This window comes from Cebidichthys violaceus, unplaced genomic scaffold (assembly GCF_023349555.1).
Source record: "Cebidichthys violaceus isolate CVI_PGR_0920_01 unplaced genomic scaffold, fCebVio1.0.p SCAF_17, whole genome shotgun sequence".
Taxonomy (NCBI): domain Eukaryota; kingdom Metazoa; phylum Chordata; class Actinopteri; order Perciformes; family Stichaeidae; genus Cebidichthys; species Cebidichthys violaceus.
This window is the reverse complement of record NW_027176340.1, coordinates 8744967-8769092: the sequence shown is the minus strand read 5'-3', so window position 1 is coordinate 8769092 and position 24126 is coordinate 8744967. Positions and strand designations below refer to the sequence as shown.

The 24126-nt window shown below is 41.0% G+C and overlaps 1 protein-coding gene across 5 annotated transcripts; it reads left to right on the top strand.

The window, feature by feature from the left end:
- Positions 1–10538: 10538 nt before the first annotated feature.
- Positions 10539–21103, top strand: ncoa5 (nuclear receptor coactivator 5). 5 transcript variants are annotated; one of them, XM_068712482.1, is made up of 12 exons: positions 10539–10694; positions 11799–11858; positions 13697–13971; positions 14175–14282; positions 15980–16043; positions 17495–17770; positions 17854–17972; positions 18422–18578; positions 18790–18992; positions 19114–19318; positions 19538–19629; positions 20058–21103. In XM_068712482.1, exons 3-12 carry the CDS (start codon positions 13803–13805, stop codon positions 20630–20632), a joined length of 1968 nt encoding a protein of 655 aa, XP_068568583.1. In that variant the 5' UTR covers positions 10539–10694; positions 11799–11858; positions 13697–13802; the 3' UTR covers positions 20633–21103. The 5 variants fall into 5 exon arrangements, with proteins under 5 accessions (XP_068568583.1, XP_068568581.1, XP_068568582.1 ...); XM_068712480.1 differs by having other exon boundaries at positions 10540–10694; positions 17851–17972; XM_068712481.1 differs by having other exon boundaries at positions 10541–10694; positions 17851–17972; positions 18793–18992.
- Positions 21104–24126: the final 3023 nt, after the last annotated feature.

Genomic DNA, 24126 nt, shown 5'->3' with positions numbered 1-24126 from the left:
TATGCGTGACTCCTCCCCGCACGAACACGACCCAACCAGGAAGACTGCGCTGTGGTGGCGGAGCTCACTGACCATGTTGAATGCTGAATGTTCAATACATACATTTACTGAAATATAAACAACTTAGATCAATAGATATTCGAATGAACAAAGAAAAAAAAACTCCGATATTTGTTTAAATGACTACTGAATTGTCAACTAAATCAATGTGTTACACAATTATATGATATATGAAGTGAATCTCACAATTAATGTGTTTTTATATTATCTATATAAATAAATGTATATTGGGTTAAAATACCAAATATTACTTGCACATACAAATTGAAGCTGATAAAATCCCAACCTGGCAACTACGACGCGTTCATGACATGTGGGATGGATGGGACAGACGACGATGTTTGTATCGATGTTTGTTTGGTTTTACGACACACACTATTTTGATATGAATAGCTTATTTGGGAACTTTTAGAAATATGCTATTTACGTAGTTGTTATTACGTCTTTGATGTTGCTAAAGAAGCAATTTACACTATAGACCTCCGAATTCCGATAATTCCGATATGACATGAAAGCGGCATTAGCCCAGCCCATGGATAAATTATACGTCACGTGATTTAGTTTAATCTGAGACAGTCTGCTGATGTGTTTGGATAGTTTCGATGGTATCTTCTTATACACAGTATAAATTTGCTGACGCAAATGTTCGCCTTTTTCTTTTGTATTTTCGAACAAAGCTATTGAATCAACACAATCATGTATTACATGTAATATTGCCAAAAATTGTCTAGTCTTCTTTACATCAGGTCACTCACTCCATAACGTTAGACATCAACTGACGACAACTGCAACTCCTTTCAACACGGACAAATATATAATTTACTTCAATAAACGTTGGATTTATTGATTTTATAAAGAGATACAAAAACGTACATTTAGAAAACATATACAACAGGCACAGTGAACTGCAATAACAACATAATGTATTATACAAACAGGAACATGCTTTAGAGTCACTAATCCTCTGAAAACTTAACTTATTGACGTCATCTTTCCTACAATAAGTGCCATGTGGCTGGAACGTTGGAGTCAATGTGCTGGTCAAGAAACATGTGACCAAATGCAGGATATGTCAGTGAAGAACATAATGTGCCACTTAGAGACTATGTTCACATGTATCTAATTTCTCTGTGTAGTCGTCCACACTTACTTTATTGTTGGCATCAGTGACCTATGCCAACAGTCTCTGTTCGGTCAGTATCAGACAGATTGTCCTCAAGACTGGCATCTTTTTTAATTGGATCTGCAGGCATATCCGTTTCTTTAGGGGGTGTTTTGTTCATCCTGAATATCAGAATCTGTGTGTCTTGTGATGTCACTTTTGTGATTATCAGGTAACTGACTGGGCGTGTGGGAGTCAGTGTCAACGTCTTTCCCATCTGTTTGAGTCTGGTGAGTTTGTAAAGTGTCAGTGGAGCTGCTGGAGTCTGAGATTTGCTCCTTGGCTGTATCAAAGGACTCGGTGAAAATACTGTCACTGTACAACTGACTGGCGATGGTTTCTGTCTCAGACCCAAAGGCAAGAAGGCCATCTGCATCAAGATTATTGTGATTATCTCCAATATTACTGTCTGTACATCCATCCTCTGTGTCTTTGTGAATTATACCAGTTCTTGGAAGCAAACGTATCTTCACATTTTTCATTGTCAGGTGAAGTGAAAATGCAGTTTGTCTTCAGCAAACTTTCTGTACGCGCCCATATTAGCACCAGAGTCCTTGTCCTTCTTTTGGCCCGGCTCTGTGATTGCATCCTTCATGTTCTCCTCTCCAACAGCAGCGCATTCCTCTCCAGCCAGAACTCTCTTCAGACTCTGGGATCTGTCTCTGTATTCTCGGCACAGCTGAACATCGGACATGTGGTTGCCGTGGATCTCGGCCAGCTTCATGTACACCACATACAGAGCCTCGGGGTTAGCGTGGTCGTCCAGGGCCAAATGGAAGTAACCCACTGCGTCAAAAGAATCTATCAGATCAGTCGTTTGTGTCCACAAGAGTTCACATAAAACAGACACATTCATATTAGCGATCACAGTCAGTTTTTTACTTCAGTTTACCAGCAGATATATTTACTTACTTTTTACTTTCTGATAAATAAGTTGATACAAATTATTTATTGGTTAAAAATGCTTATGTTTATCACTGTAAAAAAATAAATCATCATGTCTTTCATCATCATCATCATCATCATCATCATCATGTCTTTCATTTATGAAAGTCATATCTATAATGCTTAATAAGCTCAATAATAACACATTATAATGTATCTATAAAGCCTTATAACAAGGCGTCCTATAGGATAATCTTATCACTGGATTGCATTAACTTGTCACCTTTTTTTTCTGTCTGGTTTCGGTAAAGATTCTGAATCTTTGTCTGTTCTTGTTGTAAGAACAATCTATTGAAGAGGAAACTTGGTTGTTTGTTATTTTTTTAAGATCCACTAATTTTATATCAAAGTTTCTTGCAATTCTTCACAATTTGTAGTTGTTTTAAAGAAATACCTTCTTTCAGTGGTCTTGGATTAAAACTGCTTGCAGTCATCAGAGTGTTCCTGTCAGTGGGTTTAGTGGGAATACTTGTTTGTAGTTTTTTCACTATTTTGTATTAATTTAACATCTAAAAAGTTAATTGATCCAGAACTGAAATTTGTGTCAAAGGGAGAGTTGGAATTCTTTCCAGGTTTTCTAACTCACCACTGGACTCAAGACAAATATCATTACAGAGCAGCCCCAAACTGTGATGTAATGACCAGTGGTTATTGTGTTAAATACAATCCATTTAAAAAAAGGATTCATCAAAATTAAAGTAAATCTCGGTGAAAATCGTTTCAGCTCTCTTGAACACAAAATCTACCGACAACATTTGGTTCACATCAATGGACAGAAAGTATCTGAAAGCATTCACATCGTCCTCATGAGGAACAGAATTAATTCACTTCTATGGTAACTAGTAAATCCTTCTCATCAACAATGAGAGCATTGCTCTTTAGCATCATGTCAGTGGTGTCTTGTATGTAGGAGGGAAAAGCGTTCACCAGCTTCTTCATGTGTGAGTCCACAAAGATTTGAGACTTGAGATGAATCCTCATAATAAGTTCAACTGTTACTATTTAGTTTGGATACAACTTGTTATATTTTTTATTTCAACCACAAGATGATGCCATGACATTAAAATCACACACAGGTGACAAGTTAATGCATACATGTTATGGTTTGATCACCAGCGATGTGATTCTATTATAGGATGCCTTGTTATGTGTGAACATGCTTTTGGAAATCTATAAAAAGTGGTTTGTAACTTTGTGAACAAGTGTGTGTGTGCTGTCCTCCTCCTTCAGCCAGAGAAGGGTTCCAGCAGCAGCACAAGTTTGATGTGGTTGAGTTGTTTCTTTGTTTGAAATTCACAAGGCTTCATAAAACTCATTTTACGGGTTATAAGAAGGGTACATAAAACTATAGTTTCCTATAGTACTGATACATTTTAGTTAATAGACTAAGACTAAATCTAAATTTGTTTAAAAAAAATACAAACCAGTGAGTGCAGCACCGTACTGTCTCTAAAAAGAGTAACATTTAAAAACAGTTTTTTATTAATTATTTTATTTTGAACCATATTGTGGTCCCCTACATTTAAAATGTATGACAGTGGTGATGAAGTTATTGATAACTATCAAAACTTCATAAACTGTTTCAGAGTTACATTTTTTATGTAGATCACCACTTTGTGTTTAAAAGTCATCAGTTTGGCTCTTTTGCATGAAGAGGTTCTTGATATGAGACAAAAGCAATAGTAAAACATTGTAATAAAACCCCAAATATGTATACATTATATGTAAATATACAACAATTATGTATACGTGACTGTGAAAACAAAATGGACGGGAAGGATTCCATTGTTGCTAGGTTACATCTCAGTGCTGTAACCTAGCGATTAAATATTTTCTTTATTACATGCACAGATTAACATTCTAAGGGCCAATATGTTTTTCAAATGCCTTATTTCTTAATTTCTTGGGACTCACTTGAACAAGTGCAAATTCCTCAATGAAACATCAAATTTGCATCCCTGGTGTACACAGTTGAATCATAAGGTAAAAGAACAGCTGCCTGTGCGTCAAACATCATGCCACTCCACTCAAATGAGTATGGTTAACACTTGAACAACCACCTGCAGCACTAAAACTCTGTTGAACTCCAGGAAGACAAACCTATACTTCTAACTGGAATCCTTAAAAAAAGAATCAACTCAAGCATTGAACAACGAGTTGAAAGTAACCACATAGGACAGTTTTAACAGTGACTAACAATTCACTTTTCAGAAGCTAGTAACTTGTAACAGTCCAGCCCCCGTAGGACTTTCTGGAACACTTCAAACATGTACCTGAGCTCCTTGGGATAGGCAAGGTTAAGTGCATATGCCAAGCCAACAAGCATGCAGCAAGCCCTTGCAAAGTTATCCAAAGCAGACAGAACTGTCATGCCCTCTACCGATACCGACGTCGTCAGAACCCTCTGACGTAGTAGTCTTGATGGTGTAGATTCTCATGCGTTGTACATCAAGGTCCTGCAACACACTGTCTTCATCAGCATCCTGAAATAGCAAGAACATTGTGTATTGCGGACTGTACAGCCAAAAGACATTCACAAAGGAAGCTCAGTGTAATGTTAACTGTCAGCAGAGCTGCGACCGCTGTTTGAAACCATACTCCGGTAGAGAAAACTGCAAAATGGTGATCTGAATCTCTGGCTGCGGCATCTTAGTACCGTGACTGGAGACGTGCGACTGCGTGACTACTTACGACGATGAACTTGGGTTATCGTTAGCTCAACACCGGCCAAAGCTGCACACAACACAATAAGAGACTTTAGCAGAATATAACGTCACATTTAAAAAAAAGAAAGAAAGGTGAAATAGCGCTCCTTGTTCATTTGTTTCACTGACTATTCTCCAGAAATTCACAGTACGTTAAAGCCGAATGGTCTAACCTTACTGCTTTTAGCAGCACGTTAGGTTAACGTTACTTGAGAAAACGAAATGCAGTGATGTTAATATAACTCGTATGCCTCATTACTTACAATGAAGTAAGGTAGGTTATGTAGGGAGCAAGAATGTTTGTTCCTACATGTGTGCATGTACCTTAATGCGTCTGTAAGTTCTCCCGCTTCTTAGCTAACCTCACTTAGCTTGTTAAGGTGGGGGATGGGTGGAAACCACGAAACTCTGTCAGAGTCCATGAAAGTTTGTAAAAGTAGATGAGCTGGTATCTAAAAAGCATTAAATATACGGTATAACATTATCATGGAGGAAAGTCATATGAAATTGTGGCATTGAACCGACCACTTTTTCAGTCCTTGCCATGAGGCTCAAAGACACGGTAGACTGACTTAACAAAAACCCACTAACGTTAGCTTAATGATTTAAATAAAGTTACAGCCCAGTAAAGATGGTATGTTTGTCAGTGAATGCAGCCTTTGTCAACAATCTTTTTATTCAGCTTCAGCCCCAACAGTTCCTAAAATCATCTTCCACAACACAAACAGCCTCTGAAAACCAGCTAAAGCACCTTCCTCCACCCTCCAGTGTCTCAATGTGTAGCCGTGCGTCTTCATCTGATTTTTTTTTATGGAGGGTTGGTGATGCGTGTTATTTAAATACAACATGCGTCCTTTGTGGTTTCCTCCAGACCCTGTTGGACTTCGCAAACTTCCAGATCTACCAGGAGCTGATCGAGAGCTGATGAGGAGGATCCCTTCTACCAGAGCTGTGTACCAGAGATGCTCCTTCCTCCTCCACATCCTGCACATTCACCACGACTCCTGCTGCTCCTCTGCCAAACTGAGAGTGCCCTTCCCTATCTCAGTTCCACCACTTCCAGATCAGTGGAAGTCTGAAGGATGCAGAGACGCTCCACCTGAGAGTTTAGAGCCTTACGTTTCCAGCCATGCTGGCTACAAATAGATGGCCAGTTAGCTCGCTCTGTTACTGTGTACGTGTAAACCTTTTCACTGTTGCTCAATAAATGTCCATCATTCTCTTCAGTCATCAGATCAGTTGTTTGTTTCCACAAGAGTTCACATAAAACAGACATGTTCATATTAGAGATCATAGTCAGTTTTTTATGTTTTTTATTTCATTTTACCAGCAGATATATTTACTTACTTTTTACTTTCTGATAAATGAGTTGATACAAATTATTTATTGCTTATAAATGCTTATGTTTATCACTGTAAAATAATAAATCATCATGTCTTTCATATATGAAAGTCATGTCTATAATGCTTAATAAGCACAATCACAACACATTATGATGTAACTATAACATTAAAAAACTAATAAAACTAATCAATATTATAATTGATATGATTCATATTATCATTATAAACATTGCAGCAGATGCTGGTTTTTACTGTAATGATGCACACTGTTTTGCTAATGAATCAGGTAGACCTGTGATTCTTAACCATAGAACTGATGTAGCATATCAAAATTAAAGCCCTTCAAAATCTCATTCACGAGCCAACTTCAAATCACATTCATGAGACAATTTGTCTAATTTCAGATTTGATTTTAGAGGAAACGGTACATAGTTACAAAATCATTTCACTTCAGGTTATTAGCAGACCACCTCATGGTGTCACTCTGAGATAACCAGGACATTCTGATGTAGCATACCAAAATTAAAGCCATTCAAAATCTCATTCACGAGCCAACTTCAAATCACATTCATGAGACAATTTGTCTAATTTCAGATTCGATTTTAGAGGGGCGGTAACCCTCGAACACCGTGGTGGACACCTGTGGTCAGGGAAGCCGTCCGACTGAAGAAAGAGGCCTTCCGGGATATGTTATCCAGGAGGACTCCTGAGGCAGTTGCAAGGTACCGACAGACCCGAAGGGCTACAGCCGCTGCCGTGAAGGAGGCAAAGCAGCGGGTGTGGGAGGAGTTCGGAGTAGCCATGGAGAAGGAATTTTCGGTCGGCACCAAGGTGTTTCTGGAAAACCATCCGGAACCTCAGGAGGGGAAAACGGGGAAACATCCAAGCTGTATACAGTAAGGATGGGACTCTGTTGACTTCAATTGAGAGGGTAATCGGGCGGTGGAAGGAGCACTTTGAGGAACTCCTGAATCCGACTAATACGCCCTCTACTGTAAAGGCAGAGCTGGAGGCTGATGGGGGAGCATCATCAATTTCCCTGGTGGAAGTCACTGAGGTAGTCAAACAACTCCACAGTGACAAAGCCCCAGGGATTGATGAGACCCGTCCAGAAATGCTAAAGGCACTGGGTGTGGAGGGGCTGTCTTGGATGACACGTCTCTTCAACATTGTGTGGAGGTCTGGGACGGTGCCTAGGGAGTGGCAGACCGGGGTGGTGGTTCCCCTGTTCAAAAAGGGGGGCCAGAGGGTGTGTACCAATTATCACGGTATCACACTACTCAGCCTCCCTGGTAAAGTCTACTCCATGGTGCTGGAAAGGAGGGTTCGGCCGATAGTCAAACCTCGGATTGAAGAGGAACAATGCGGATTCCGTCCTGGCTGTGGAACAATGGACCAGCTCTTCACTTTCGCAAGGATCCTGGAGGGGGCTTGGGAATACGCCCATCCGGTCTACATGTGTTTTGTGGACCTGGAGAAGGCGTATGACCGGGTCCCCCGGGAGATACTGTGGGAGGTGCTGCGGGAGTATGGGGTGAGGGAGCCACTTCTGGAGGCCATCCAATCCCTGTACGCTCAAAGCGAGAGCTGTGTCCAGGTTCTCGGCAGTAAGTCGGACTCGTTTCCGGTGAGGGTTTGCCTCCGCCAGGGCTGCGCTTTGTCACCAATCCTGTTTGTGGTGTTCATGGACAGGATATCGAGGCGTAGTCATGGGGAGGAGTGTTTACAGTTCAGTGGGCTGAGGATTACATTGCTGCTGTTTGCAGATGATGTGGTCCTGATGTCTTCATCGGGCTGTGACCTCCAGCACTCACTGGATCGGTTCACAGCCGAGTGTGAAGCGGTTGGGATGAGGATCAGCACCTCTAAATCTGAGGCCACGGTTCTCAGCAGGAAACCGGTGGATTGCCCACTCCGGGTAGGGAATGAGTCCTTACCCCAAGTGAAGGAGTTCAAGTACCAGGTCTTGTTCACGAGTGAGGGAACAATGGAACGTGAGATTGGCCGGAGAATCTGAGCAGCTGGGGCGGTATTGCAGTCGCTCTACCGCACCGTTGTGACGAAAAGAGAGCTGAGCCTCAAGGCAAAGCTCTCTATCTACCGGGCAATCTTTGTTCCTACCCTCACCTATGGTCATGTGGACTGGGTCATGACCGAAAGAATTAGATCACGGGTACAAGCGGCCGAAATGGGTTTCCTCAGGAGGGTGGCTGGCATCTCCCTTAGAGATAGGATGAGAAGTTCGGTCATCCGTGAGGGACTCGGAGTAGAGCCGCTGCTCCTTTGCGTGAAAAGGAGCCAGTTGAGGTGGTTCGGGCATCTGGTAAGGATGCCACCTGGGTGCCTCCCTAGGGAGGTGTTCCAGGCACGACCAGCTGGGAGGAGACCCCGAGCAGGTGGAGGGACTATATCTCCAAACTGGCCTGGGAGCGCCTCGGGATCCCCCAGTCAGAGCTGGCTGATGTGGCCCGGGAAAGGGAAGTTTGGGGTCCCCTGCTGGAGCTGTTGCCTCCGCGACCCGATCCCGGATAAGCGGTTGAAGATGAGATGAGGAGACGGTCCATAGTTACAAAATCATTTCATGTCAGGTTAATAGCAGACCACCTCAAGGTGTCACTCAGAGAGAACCAGGACATTCTGATGTAGCATTCCAAAATTAAAGCCCTTCAAAATCTCATTCACGAGCCAACTTCAAATCACATTCATGAGACAATTTGTCTAATTTCAAATTAGATTTTACAGGAAACGATGTATCAAATATCAGATTAAATAACCTGCAATAAATATATCTGTATCAATAGCAGATAATTAACAAAGGTAAATATAACTAAATCGTTTGGTGTAAATACACTTATACTGCCATCTACTGGTAGAAATGGTAAACACATTTATACATACAGTACGTCTTTGCTCTGCATTCACTCAAGAAACAGCACAACACGCTGCAAAATTAAATATCAGCACTAACAGCAACAACTCTGTGAACGCAAAAATGACTTTTTAAACGTATGAACTGTATTACATCAATTGCACCGATTCATCGAAAACTGTATTGTTGCTGTACACATGGATAAATGAATATTAAAGGGCATGTAGTCTTGTAGTATGTTGCTAGCATACTCCCATCAGCCCACATTTATTTATTTATATTTATTTATTTTACCTCTATTGTTACCCTGGTATGTGCCTCTTGCATCATAGACAAACACTTTTTTTTCGATTAAACGATAAAACAAACTATCAAAATGTACACGGACCCAACCGTTATCAACTACACCACCGTGGCTATTTCCATCAGTGTCAGCTGATAATTATTTTTTGGACAATACCCAAGCATTTAAAGACATTGATAACATTGCAGGAGTGGTGGAGGATAGACTACAGATAACATATCAGACTTTTACTCCAGCATACACAGATGGATCTAAAGATCCTAATACAGGTAGAACTGGTTTTGCAGTCACCATACCAACCTTGCAATATGAAGTCAAAAGGAGAACATCAGATCATCTGTCTGTTTATACAGTTGAGACGTTGGCCATTTTAACAGCACTGCAGTTGGTAGAGGAGGTTCGGATAAAATAGGTCATTGACTGTTCAGATTCCAGTTCAGCATTATCCTCATTACAATCATTCACATCCAATAGCAGGCAGGATTTAATTAATGAAATATACGAAACACTGTTCCGACTTAAGAATATGGGTATTTTTGTATCATTTATGTGGGTATCAGCACACAGAGGGTCTGTTCAGAAAGAAGTTGGCAAAGGGAGGACATCCAGAAGAAGCACCACAGAAGAAAACATACTAACCAGACTGAGGATTGGACACACAAGGCTGAACAAAACAATGCAACTAATAAATAAACACCCAACAGGACTATGTGAGCACTGCCAAATAGCAGAATCTGTAGATCATATCATTTGTCATTGCCAGAAATTCACACTTGAACGAGACAAGTTGAAGAGAAAGCTGGGAGTTGAGGAACTAAATCTAAAAGATGCATTAACTTTGGGGGCAGGAAATGTACTACAATACGTGAAAGAAACAGGGTTGAGTAAAATAATTTAAGTCACCGAAAGGATATATTTTTTTTGTTTTTTTTGTAAGGGGACAGGTACTCTGGTCCACACTCCAATACAGTAGATGGCGGAAATGCACCTTTCACTGGATGCCATCCGCCATAAAACTTAAAAGAAGAAGAAGAAGAAGAAGAAGAAGAAGAAGAAGAAGAAGAAGAAGAAGAAGAAGAACACGGACCCGGACCCGGTCTGTTTTACAAGTAACCAGTAGGGGGCAAATTCAATACAACAGTAGCCGTGGCCGCAGAAGAAGAAGAAGAAGAAGAAGAAGAAAAAGAAGCGACTGCTACCGTAAAGAAGAAGAAGAAGAAGGAAGAGCGGTTAGGTGAGAAGCTAACGAAATTGCTCGGACCTGTGCGTAGCCTCGAGAGTATGTAAACAGAGATTCACACTGAAGGTAGGCAAATAGTTACTCTGCTGTCTGTAACACAGTGACATGCGCAGTGATATAGTTTACCTCCGTGTAGTCGGCCATGTAAATACAACGCTACCCGTTTGCTTCTAAGATATCAGATAGCTATGCTAACGCTAAGTAGCTAGCCAACAGCCAACGCTGACCTGGCTGCGTATAGATGCAACGTAACCACGATCCACTGTTAACACACCACGGTATGGCGGTGTACAAGCGAAGCGACGTTAATCTGGTTTTACAAAATAAAACCACCCAGCTAGCTGCTCTTACTATATCTGCTCTCACTAACCGGTGTCGTAGCGTATCACGGCAGAGAACAGCATCCCCTCGTGGGAACACGCTCAGTCAAGGCTTTAACCACCACATAGTGAACATATCTCCGAGGAAAAATACTCTTTTAAATGTGTCGGTAAAACTATTTAGATTTACAGATATCAATAATTGAGGTTACAGTCTCGTGAGAGGTATTTATTACCTGCTGAGAATATGGTGTTTTTAATGTCTGTCTCAAACCAGCTGAGAGCTACATGTGTGAAATTCAAAAACACGAACAGATGACCGCATTCGATTGCTATGATTTTACCGGATTGGGCACGTGATGAGAATACTTAACAGTTCTGTTTTTATATCGGCTGCTTGCAGATAATGTTCGAGGTCGTGTCGCAAAGCGTCCGTAATCCAGGATGAATGTTATTTCTAGAATACAAAATTACAAACGTTAGTAACTGGTTTGATGGATTAATTAGCAATGCTTGGCTTAATGTAAACCATTATACAATACGTTAAACTTTTAAATGATGTCTATGCGTACATGTAGAATTGCTGTGTTCATGAATGTTTGTTCACACTTTAATAACGTACTTGGTTTAACATACTCCTTGTTTGTTTGTCATATTTTCTTGTAAATTTTCATATTTTCTAGTTTTAAATTGTTTATTGCTTATATGTTTATTGTCACCCATCACCAAGCCAAGTTCCTTGCATAACATACTTCATAATAAACGGTTTCAGTTTCTGGTTGGAGCATCTCAAATGATTTATTTCCTAATCTGTGTTAAATTGTTATGATGTTGTTTTTCTCCCTTTCAGACGTTTGGGGTTTTTAAATTATGTGGACACAGAATCCAGGGCATCAAGGTTCAAATTAAGGTATGTAAATCGTTGCTCCCTTAAGAAACATTATGCAAATGATGTCCAACCATGAATGTAATGTAACACAAATGCTTTTACTTTCTAATAACAGTTTTATAATATATGTATGTTGGGACAGAAAACCTTTTTCTTTCGCTTAAAGATATAAACTTATCTTGAAGACATTTAAAATCATTTCTTTCATTGAAGAAAAAAAAACATTCGTACTTTGGCATTTTCGAGATGATCGTAAGTCCACGATTTCATTTCATCGATGCGATCATCAATGCGATTTTCCTCAAGATGTTTTTACCATTTCAAGAGAAGAGGATAATTTGAACAAATGCTGTATTTCCATTTGTTCGAGGGGTTGTCTGCACTTAATTAGTGAAACCGTACAGATCTAATGGGGCAAGGTTGGGATGAGCAATGTTGCCCCAAACTTAAAGACAGAATGATTTTTCCTAAAACGCAATATATAGACTTGCACAAAAATGATCCCTCTCAGTCATCACTTATGACCCACTAGAAGAGTGTGGCGTGTCTGCATCTGCAGAGACTCTGCCCTCCTCGTGTATTTTCTCTTGTCTTTTCATTTCGTTGTGTTCCCCGCATTTCTGGCCGTCAACCTCTCTAAAAACGTAGCGACCAGGTGCCAGATCGTCAACACACATCCAGAAGAAGCTATGAAAATGGTGGACACGGTGCCAAAACAACGCAAATGCAACGAGGCCAAACCCCAAGCGGAGCCAAAGCTCGTTCAAACCAGAAGTGAATCTGGTGTTTGCTCTCACTGCCAGCGGGCACCGTGACCCTCGTTGAGCAGGAGAGAATGTTGTTAACATACGCAACCAACAAAGCCTATTTATCGTGACTTCAAATCGCCGTAACTATTTTTTGCCAAGAGTCCATTTTAAAGTAGTGGAGGCAGAGTTCATCACACTGTACTGTTGACACTCTGTGGGTCTTGCTCCACTTTCTCTCACAACTGCAGTTTAACGGTGCAGTATTCGTTTTGCGTGAAATGTGTTTTCACCATCGACTTAAAGCCATCCACTGTTACGACACCCACGGTGTCTTTACATGGCTTTTTTTTAAAGCACAAAATGGAAGTGTATTCTCTTTGGTTCAACATTTAAAGAGTCAGTGTATTTTATATAATGTCATTGTTAGATGTATGCTATACTGGAACAAATCATGTTGCTAATATATATGTTGGCTCAGTCTCTACCAGTCTACCACCTCAGACGTTTCCATGCCTCTCTAGCTTTATAAAGCCAGAAAGCATATTTTACGCTCCGTTTTCACTCCATTATTTCAGTCTGGGAGCCCAAAGAAGGCGGGAAAAAAAGCATGTTGAGAGCTCAGCAAGTGCACATTTATCAGATCAGGTGTAGGAACGAAGTCATAATGAGTGAACTAAAATTGTGAAAGGTTATACAAAGCTTTCGCATTCTTGCAAATCTCCAGTCCGTTGCGTCACTGAATGTGCGCGGCTGATTTACATTTGTTTGTTACTATGTTTGTTACATTAATGCCGCCGTCCTTGTGCCGTAAATTAAAGGCGAGCTCTCTCGTACGCAACGGTCCAGTGAAGCGTTGAATCTAATAATGTCCTGCTGTGCATGGACCAAAGAAATGTTGGACACATTTATAAACTGTTTTTTACGGTTTTGGAAGAATTTACAATTTAATCGGCCCGATGTTGTTTCAAAATTTGCAGCATTTGAAAATGTATTTGCCACAGCATTTCCGTTGTCTGATGTGATTTTGATTTGCAACCTTTGCATTGCTGAAACTTTTCATTCCTCCCCAAGAATTTTTATCTCTTCTCTTAACTCACTGACATGTTTCAGGATTTTGGACGACAATTTAAAGACGCGGATTAGCGAACAAAGCAAACTTTTTCAAGCATTTGAGACACACGAAGAAAGAAAGAAGTAAACCCTTTTGAATCGAGTCATGTCTCGCCGAAGAAGCCACAGCCCGTCACCGGGGCGCTTTTCACGCTCCTGCAGCAGTAGTGATCCTAGAGATTTGGAGAGACGGATTTTTGTTGGGAATTTGCCGACCTCCGACATGGAGAAGAAGGATTTGGAAGAGCTGTTCAGCCCTTATGGGAAGATAATCGGTCAGTAAAACACCATACAAGCAATAAATCTAATTCATGACATAATTTTACTCATGTCTCGTAGCACCAAGCGTCGTGTTTTTTCATGAAATGCAAGCATGTCAAATTCCAAAGGATGTCCTTACTGATAACTTTTTAAAGTGGGTAGGTATCCAAAATGTTCTTCCAAATGATCTATACCACTTTAAATGTTCCTCTTCCAGGCGTGTCCATGTTTCGTGGGTTCGGATTTGTACAATTTGATGGTGTTGAGGAAGCGGAAGCTGCAAAGTCTGCCCAAAAGGGTCGCATATATAAAGGGTATAAAATAGGTAAGCCTTAACTGCAGTGGGTGTGATTGTCTGGCTACAGAGGGCAGCTTTATATTGGTGTACAGAGAGTAACAAAAGAAGTTAATGAAAGGCCAAGTTGTTGTTTTGTGTGTGTGCAAACCTTCAATGATTGGGCATGGTGTTTTCAAAGTGTTTATCCTGAAGATAATCATGATTTTTGTGGATTTGGTGAATAGAAAATGTCAGCAAAGTAGCAATTAAAGTTTACACTTAGTGATTTATTTCTGTATTAAAAGGTTATATAAAATAGAGATAACTTTAATATCGATTGGCTAAAATGGATTTTCCTTTTAACACCATTTTAGTGATGTGATATGTTGCATCCAGTAAACAAAATGCCCATAACAATGATGATACAAGTTGAGCCCTATTCTCTCCCACAACTAACCTCACCAAGTGATGGTTCTATGTGAGGGTGCTCCGATCAGGACTTTTGGGGCCGACAGTGGAAGCAGTATCTTCTGATACTGTCCACCGGGTTTATTTGAAGCCTTCTATTTATTGTTACATCGTTTATCCAACCATTCTTAACTACATTGTGTATTAAAATGAAGAGATGAGATTGTATCATGCATGCAACATGTGCGTCAGATTCCACAGCATCTTTCACTGTAAGCCTCTTTTTATACAGAGATCCTGTAATACTGCTGTAGAGACCGCTCTTTAAAAAGGGCCTCATAATGGCCCAGTTGTGATTTTAGACAGCATGCCAGCTTGACTTGTAGCACAGAAGCGTCCTGTGTGTGTAGTCCCTTATGTCGGCAGTCCTTTTATACACAGACGTCGATGCGGTTCTGTGACTACCTCTGTTGCGTCAGTGGCAACAATACAGACCATTTTCTACAGAACAGTGAGGTGTTGAAAAGGGGCTTCAAGTAGCGACTCACCACTCTAGTGAAGCCATTTTAGCCGCGCGTAAATAAATTGTCCCGCAAGTTTTGTGTCATCTGATCGGCTTCCATATTGAAGTCGTCAGAATGAATATTGGCAGAACTGCGGCTATTGATCGGAGCACCCGTAGTTTGATTTGATCTACAACCCACCATTAAATTTTTATATATATATATATATATATATATATATATATATATATATATATATATATATATATATATATATATATATATATATATATATATATATATATATATATATATATATATATATAGCCATGCTAAAGTTTTCTACCAACAATCCTTTTTGTGGACATGTTACATTTTTGGCATACAAAGCAAATAAACAAATGCATTATTAAATTCTGGCAACGTCTTAATCTCTGAAATCTAATTTTATTTGCCAAACTGACAATTTTCTACAACATAGATTTTAATGCGTCACTCAAGTCGAGCACTCGCGTTTTTGGTTATTTCTGAAGGCAAAAAAATTTCGAGTTAAAAAAACTAACTTACACGTTCAAGCTTTGCTAGTGCTAAGCCGATTTTAAGTGCACAAAAGAACTCCTTCATTTCGTGTTCATCTTGAACTCAATTCGACAGATTTGGAAACTCGATTTGCTGCATTTTGACTCTCGTCCAGTTTGGATTTTCAAGCTCGAATTTTGGAGCTCAATTTCATTTGGATCGTGGAAGTATTGACGCGGCCACTCCGTTCTGCGTGAAAAGAAACTGATTAACATGTCACTGTTATGTTCAACGTTTGGATTGATTTATTTTCAGATGTAAATATGGCAGTGGAGCGACGGCAAGCTAAACCTCAATCCCAGCAGAGCCCTCCACGAAGGTAAAGTAACGCGAAATTGGTGTGAAGAACTACGATCACCTCTGAGGTGCCGGTAAACAAAAAACAAAAGCGTATTTTCCTCAACTGTCATTTCCACCAGTGGTGAAGTCCGTCTAATGGAAGACGGGTTTGTGATGCTTCATGGGACAAATATTTCACCCTAAATTACAATTTCCAGATATGTTGAAATAAAGAGAATAGTCATAGGAATGTAATTGAAAGTGTCTTTGTCTCTAATGCTCGTGTTCATAGTGTGGCTTTGCACTGCATTTCACCTTTATAGGTAGATTGTGGGAAACGTAATGCTAGTCCCACCCTACCTCACATCTATTTAGCAGGTTCATAATTGGGAAAACTGTATTTAATCTGAGGAACTGACATAACGTCCACAACGGGCACAAAACAACCCGTACATTGAAGTTATTTCAGGCAGATTTGGGGATGGGGTCGGGCATTCACACCCACAAGAACCCAGACCAGGGCAAACGATGTGTACCATGCTTATTCTAATATGATCCAGTTGCATATTAACATAAACTGTTGTGATGCATAGAACTTGCTTTTTTTTTCTTTTTTTTTTTCATTTGAAACATTCTTTTGTGCCTCACTTTTGAGTTGAGTGTCATGGAATTTATTTTAACTCTCCTATAAAAGGAAAGAAGTGAAGACAAATTGAGGGTTTAGGAAAAGATGGCCCTGCCTATCTAACCCTAAAGGTAACTGAAGAGCAAGCAAACATCCACCATTTCTAAACATGAAGGGTTCAGATGGCTCTTACCACTACCTCCTGGATACACCTCGGTCACTTAGCGTTTTTAGAAACTTTAGTCAAAAAGTCAAGTTTTCCTTTTCTACAGTTTGTTTAGGAATATTTTTGGACAGCTTGATGTGTAGATACGGGTCTTCTAGGAATGTATTGAATTACAAAAGACCTCAACTGTTATATTCTATTTTCTTGAGAAACATTCAAGCAAATGTGCATTTTTATAACCTGAGATTTGCACCATGGGAATGTGGCTTACTGAAGAACAAAACGCAAATCATCACAAGCAAATGCTATATGCGCAAAATAAACCGCCTTGTTCAAAAAGGTTAAATAGCCGTGGTACGTGTGTATTTTAAGAGCTGGATTCATGGTCGGGGGAACCTCAAATGGTTGACAAATCAATCGTGTTGCGAACACGGATCACTGGACATTTTGAAAACATCACTGTCGACGCGTCTCGGAATCACCTCCTGGATTGAATGTGTGCTCGTTCCCTTTGCAAACACGATAGCTGCTCTCTGTCGCTCTACTTCGGTTGTGTGAATACAAATGTTCCATCTTTTTATATTGACTAATTAAAATGTTCAATACAAACTGTAGGCCTGTCCTCACGAGTCACGAGTTTGTAGTATTTCATAGGCAGACTAAACTCTAACCGTCCACTAACTGATACCTTTTCTCTCAGGGCCACCACGTATGGCAGCTACGCGGACAGCAAAGAGCCCCGGCCTCGCTCACGCTCACCCGCTTATGTGCGCGAGTCTCGGGAGAGCCGGGACGGCCGCGAGTCTCGGGAGAGCCGGGACGGGCGCGAGTCTCGGGACGGGCGCGAGTCTCGGGACAGCCGGGACCTAAGGGACACTGCTCGAGAGTCGAGGCCGGCTGGCCACTCTCGTGACCACGACTACCGGTACCGGAGCGCAGAGACTAGAGACAAAGACCCCAGGGAGCCTGCATTCAGGTGACTACTCGGCTCATAAGTCTGAAGTTTTGCATTAACTTGTTGCATATATTGTCTGAACCTGAAATGTTTCCATGCAGCAGAGACGACTATGACCGGTTCTACCGCAGTGGCAGTGGTGCAGAAGACTATTACCGGAGGAAGGATGAGCCCTACAGGGACCCTTACAGAGATCCCTGGAACGGACGCCGGGAGCCAGAGGGTATGTGTACTCCAGTGTACATATCTAATGTCTTGTTTCATTACATTACATTACAGTCATTTAGCAGACGCTTTTATCCAAAGCGACTTACAATTCAGTATCTATACACCGTAGGCACGGGAGCAATTTTGGGGTTAAGTGTCTTGCTCAATGACACATTGACATGGGACTAGCGAAGCAGGAGCCGGGGATCGAACCGACAACCCTCTTACTCTTAGTTGATCTGACTAAAACATTTTGTAGCTCTGGATATCATTTTTACTACATTTTCTAGCTTCGTTAAGATGCGATGACGCCTCTTTTCACAGCTGCGGTATTTATAATAAATATTACGAATTGTTGTCAGAGTAGCACCAGACTGAGGCTTCATTAGCAGGCTGTTTTGCTTTTAAAGTCGATTTAGAATCGTATTCAACTTCTGAAACTTTAACTGACATTTCCCTGTCCAGCCCCCTCCAACCTCACTTCAGCAGTAGATGATCGTGCTCGACCAGAAGAGCGACGCCGCAATGAATTGTATCGTCAGTACTATGAGGAGCTGCAGCGGCGCTACGACACCGACCGCCCCGTTGACTGTTCTGTGATAGTCGTCAACAAGGCGCAGAAGTATGTCCACTCTCTTGTTCTGTACGGCAAACGAAAATGAAAAAACAGAAACGTCATTGTAAATGTTCCACCAGTACATGGCATGTTTTATTTCATATTGTGTGTGTGTGTGTGTGTGTGTGTGTGTGTGTGTGTGTGTGTGTGTGTGTGTGTGTGTGTGTGTGTGTGTGTGTGTGTGTGTGTGTGTGTACTTGTGCTTCACAAACAACTGTAGGGAGTATGCGGAGACGGTTGGAAGGAAAGTTCGGGATTTGGGCATGGTGGTGGATCTGATCTTCCTCAACACAGAAGTGTCACTAACCCAGGCGCTCGAGGATGTAGGCAGGGCCCGCACTCCCTTTGCCATCATCATTACCCAGCAGCACCAGGTCCACCGGTCCTGCACCGTCAACATCTTGTTCGGCACACCGCAAGGTAACTCAAGGCGACAGCGGCACGTGTTGTTTAGTCGGTGGGGTCATTTTTATTCCCTCCAAAAGCAAAGAGCGCAGTGTTTCACAGGTGTCTTTTGTTTTTTTGTTTTTTTTACACATAGAGCATCGGAACATGCCGATGCAGGATGCCATGATGCTGGTTGCTCACAATTATGACACCTACAAAGTTGAAAACCGGGAAAAAGAACGCGAGGAGATTGCCAGAAAGGCTGCCAAGATGGCGGACGACGTGCTACTCCGGGAGCCTGACAGAGAGGGCCACCCCATCTCTGTGCTCACCTCCATCACACTGCTGTCTGAAAACAGGTATCCCGTCCAAAATCTTTTGTGTCAAGTCTTCAATGAGCAATAGAAAATTGGCGCTGTGGAGAATGTAACATTTTGTTTTCTGTGATGCCTCAATGACAGTTTCCATGTTGTAAAACTTTGATTTTCAGTTTGTCAGCCTTTTGGTTTCTCACACGTGATAAAAATCTCACCTTCTTATAATTTCTTTTTTTTTTTCCCTTTGTGGTTGCTGAGTAGATTTGTAACCCCAGAAGAAATGGATGGTCTCATTGCCTACCTGAAGGACAAAAGAGTTCGACTGCTACGAAGTGCTGCAGACCCTCTCACAGGTAGGAGGAAAATGTTTTAAAGGATTGGTTCACAGCTTTAAAAACAATACTCACATGGCATTGAAAAGAGTAATATACTGTCATCATTCATCCTCTACACACTTCAGGGGAAAAAAACACGTACGGTCAAAGCAGAAAGTTCAGCTGCAGTTAATGTAATATAAGGCTTTTCTTAAGCAGCTCAGCAAGGAAACAGTCTGTGGAAATGTTGCGAAAGATTTTATTATTATTTTTATACAGAATGAAGACTGTGGATTTTGTCCCACATCTCTATATTGGCATTGTTATTGTTTTTTATCTCTGCCTTGTTAACTGCCTTAAAAAAACTGTTGATATAGTTTAGTCTTGTTTTTCAAATTTGTGTTGAAAAACAAAAGCTTTTATAGTCTGCAGAACTGCACATTCTAACTGAACCTTTCACATCACAGCTGGAGTCCATGGTGCAGCTCCTGTAGCAGTACACCATGAAGTTTCAACCTCCGCTGCAGGACTGCCTCCTCCCTCCCACTCTGCTCTATCCCACTCTACTCTCACGCCTCCACAGTCCAGCCACCTCGGCCTATCGGCTGCTTCAAGCGCCTCGGCGAACCCCAGCCACCAGCAGGAGCTGCAAGCTAAGATCCTCAGCCTGTTCAACAGCGGCAGCGGGGTCCCGGCAGGCGCAGGAGGCCCGCCCTCCATCTCCCAGACGAAAGCCTACGGCTCCCTTGGCCCACCCCCTTCCCAGAACCCACCCCGCCCCACCATGACAGGCCCCCCTGCAGGTGGAACCCAGGGTTATGGCACCCCACCGGGACGCATGCAGGTCACACCAGGTGGTCAAAGACTCCCCTCGTCTACTTCAGGTATCAACTTTGACAACCCGAGTGTACAGAAAGCGCTGGACACCCTCATTCAGAGCGGACCATCTCTCAACCACCTGGTGAGCCCCGCCCCCGCGCAGCAGCCCCCACCCAGCATGGGCCAGGTCCCGCCTATGTCCATGTACCCCCGACATTACTGATGTAATAACTTCTCCTCATGTGAGTTCTCCTCTCCCTGTGACACAAGTAGACACACCACATCAATTCTCTGTGCAGTGAATGTACCAGCTGTGTAATATAGGTAGGTTGGATGTTTTGTAAAAGCTTTTAATCTTTTTTTTTTAATTTTTTTTTTTTTATTAAAACTATTGTGTTCAGTTGATTAAATGGTTATTAAATTTCGGTTGATGACTTGTCCAGACTAACAGTCTGTATTTTTGATTAGTAGCCAGAAGATAATTCTTAATTCATTCTTCTTACATGTGAGTTAAACTGAGGTGAAGTTGCATGTGTGAAGTACGGTGTGTTTTGGTTTATGATGGATTCCTTTGTTCTTTTCCAACCATGATTGTGTTTTATAGTTTTGCACATAGTGTCTTTTTAATTTGTAACATTTTCATTGTCAAAACAAGACATGATTAAAAACTCCAGACACAATTGCTGTAATAAAATGGTATTGGTTTATTGCATTTTGTGCTGACAAATCTATAAAATGGAACGGGTATCGCCAGAAGCCATAGATATAAGCATTTGAAATGTAAGATAAAACTACTTTTTCTTCTTTTTTTTAATGTACCATGAAACACAATAGAGAATAATACGTTCTTTTTTAAATTTTATAATATTTAACTTACACTGACACAAAAAAAACACCTCCACACTAACTGTATTTGATTTATTTACATGTAGCCCCCTCCCACCCCCGCCCCCAGCATTACAAGTGCACATGTACACACATACACGCTCCCACAAAACTTAAAGAAACACACTACGGCTTTACCATAAGACTAGGTACAGTATCAAGGAAGAGTAATGAACAGTTTGGAATGAAAAAAACATTTTCATATTACTGAAATTTGATACAGGTGTGTCTTTGTGTGTATGCTGTATATATCATCTATATCTACATCATTACATTGTCAGGCATTCATACAAAATGTTTCCCACAACTCCAGTGAATTCGACTCAAACCTGGACAGTGACGGGATTACTCTGGAGGGAAGAACTCATTAAATTAAGAACTGTATTTTTCTAAAGCAATTAAGTAGGGAATGTGTTTATTCCCAGGAGTTAAATGAGACGATCGATAACGTTGCCACTCGTCTTTCAGTTAAATATGAACCTACTGCCGGTAGCCGGCTAACTTAGCTTAGCACAAAATCTGGAAATGGGTGGAAACAGCTAGTCTGGCTTTGTCCAAAGATAATCATCTGCTACCAGCACATCTAAAGCTCAATAACTAACTTATTTAAGTCACACAAAAGTTGATGTGTAAAAACGATAAATTGATGTGAACTAATTTTATTCAAATTTGGCACAAATGTCTACTTGCACTCAATGCTGAACTCATTACAATTTGGGGGTCAAAGGTCATAGTGACCTTACAAAATCAAGAATTCATATTGTAATTATGACAATTTCACACAAATGTCTAATAGGATAAAATGAAGTGACTCCAACAATTCAAGTTACACTTAGTTTTTTTTGTCCAAACCAGATACAGATATTAATGAGCGTTAGAGATGCTGATTGGTGGACTTTGTTATCGTTGAACAGGCCGACTGTTTCCCAGTTTTCGGTGTTGAACTTTTTCTTTAAAGGTTGTCTGACTATCGACAAACATCAGGTTTTGTTTTGTTTTTACCACATTTGTAATTATTATACTTCAATACACACTAAATATAACCAGTTATTTAAAAGTAGGTAAATATAGTTTTGGACAGGCTGCCACCAAATTGTGGTTTTGCAGGCACCTCCTCTACTACTTTGGCACTTTCACAGTCTTATCCAATTGAAACAATTTGTTGACTGAAAGTTGTCACATTTGTTTGAAGGAAAGAAAACAGTTTTTACTCGTCTGCATCTAATTCACTGGAGCACACATTTGCACACCATCATGTATGTAGTTAACTGAAATATATACTTTGGTAATCAGTTTATCTGAAGATAATATTTGACACAATGAGAAGACCTTGTCAACAAATCTACCATAAAAAATAGAATCTCGTACTATAATAATAATATTCATCTTGAATACAATGATTGGCCAGTCCTAAGGAAAGAGAAAAAAAAAAATCATACAACTAGAAAGAAAATATTTCTAACTGATATAAACAAAAATACTTTTATACCACAAACACCCAATATATTTTCAATACACCTTGTTCAGGGTAATTGCATGCATGCACTGAGATACACAACATGTCTGGGACCTGGCTCTGCTTGCACTGCATGGACAGCCACTTGAGTTCTTCTCTTAAACTCCCAGAGAGGTCGACTGTCTGAAACGTAAGCGCAGCTCTACCTCCAACATCAGGCACGTCTGTCTCATGCCTCTGTGAAAATATACTGGAGGATGCGATCTTATCTCAGCTACAGACTGTGGGTTTTTGCGCCCTCCCTGCCATAATCTGGGGCTTGTTTTGTATTTTCTCTGTTGGTGTCTTAACAGAACAGCCTCCTCAACCCGGTAACAGATGTGTTTCAGAGCCCTTAATATCCATTTAAGGATGGAGACTGAGTAATGATCACCGGCAAGTTTGTCTCATGCTACAGTTGTGCAGGCGAAGTTTCTGATCTAAATCATGGATCAGTTGTGGGGAGAGGGGGCGTGCTGGTTTCTAAGTAGACTGTCTTGTGTCGTCCAAACAGAGCCAGTGCCAGAATTGGAAGCGCAAGTTTTATATTCTTTGATCATTTTTCTGAATTATACTGCAATCACATTTAAAATACAGAGCTGGGGTGGATTTAGTGGCTGGGATGGGGGAGGCCAGGGATTTGCGGGCAGATGGGGGGGGGGAGCACAGGAAGGGGGGGGGGGGATTCTGGGAAGGCTCACCTCACAGATTGAGTGACAAGCACTATAAATTTAACAGTTAATATTATTCTTTTTTTTTTGGCAAGAGAAAGGAAAGAATGTGATGCATGCTAAAATGTCCAAGAAAATGCTGAAACGCTAAGATGTAAACATAATCAGCAGGTAGGTTTCTGCATTAGTGCAGTTCAAAACTGCTGCAAGATGGTGGGGAGTTAATCTTATCTTTTAGTCTGAGCTGTCAGACCTCCACGGCTGGCTGTAATACACTCGTGTGCCACCAGAGGTCACTGTGGGATAGAGTCTGTTCAGAGCAGGCTGGCTCTTGTTCGACGCCCCCACTCCTGCAGACTGATCCCGTCACAGAGAACCCCCTCAGTGTAAAGTGCTTTGCTGTCTCAGCCACATTTGGGATGAACACTGCAGATCTTTGTCTGTAAGATCTGGTGACAAACATTCTGATGAAATAAGCGACACCTTCAGTTGTTTAAAGAAAACAAATAACTGTGACAAAATGAAAAATAACCAATGTGAGAACGATATTGCACATAATCTTACAAAACTCTAAGACTTTGTCCACAGTGATAGAACAGTGTACAACAAAAGACAACACTAGTCGGTTACAGTGTCTCTGACTTAAGTGATATATATTTACAAAGG

Excerpts from the sequence above, each read along its gene's own strand:
- ncoa5 (XM_068712480.1), top strand. The coding sequence starts at position 13,803 with ATGTCTCGCCGAAGAAGCCACAGCCCGTCACCGGGGCGCTTTTCACGC. Across the intron at positions 17,973-18,421 it reads CGGACGCCGGGAGCCAGAGG|CCCCCTCCAACCTCACTTCA; the intron begins GTATGTGTACTC and ends TTCCCTGTCCAG. Across the intron at positions 18,579-18,789 it reads GTCGTCAACAAGGCGCAGAA|TAGGGAGTATGCGGAGACGG; the intron begins GTATGTCCACTC and ends CACAAACAACTG.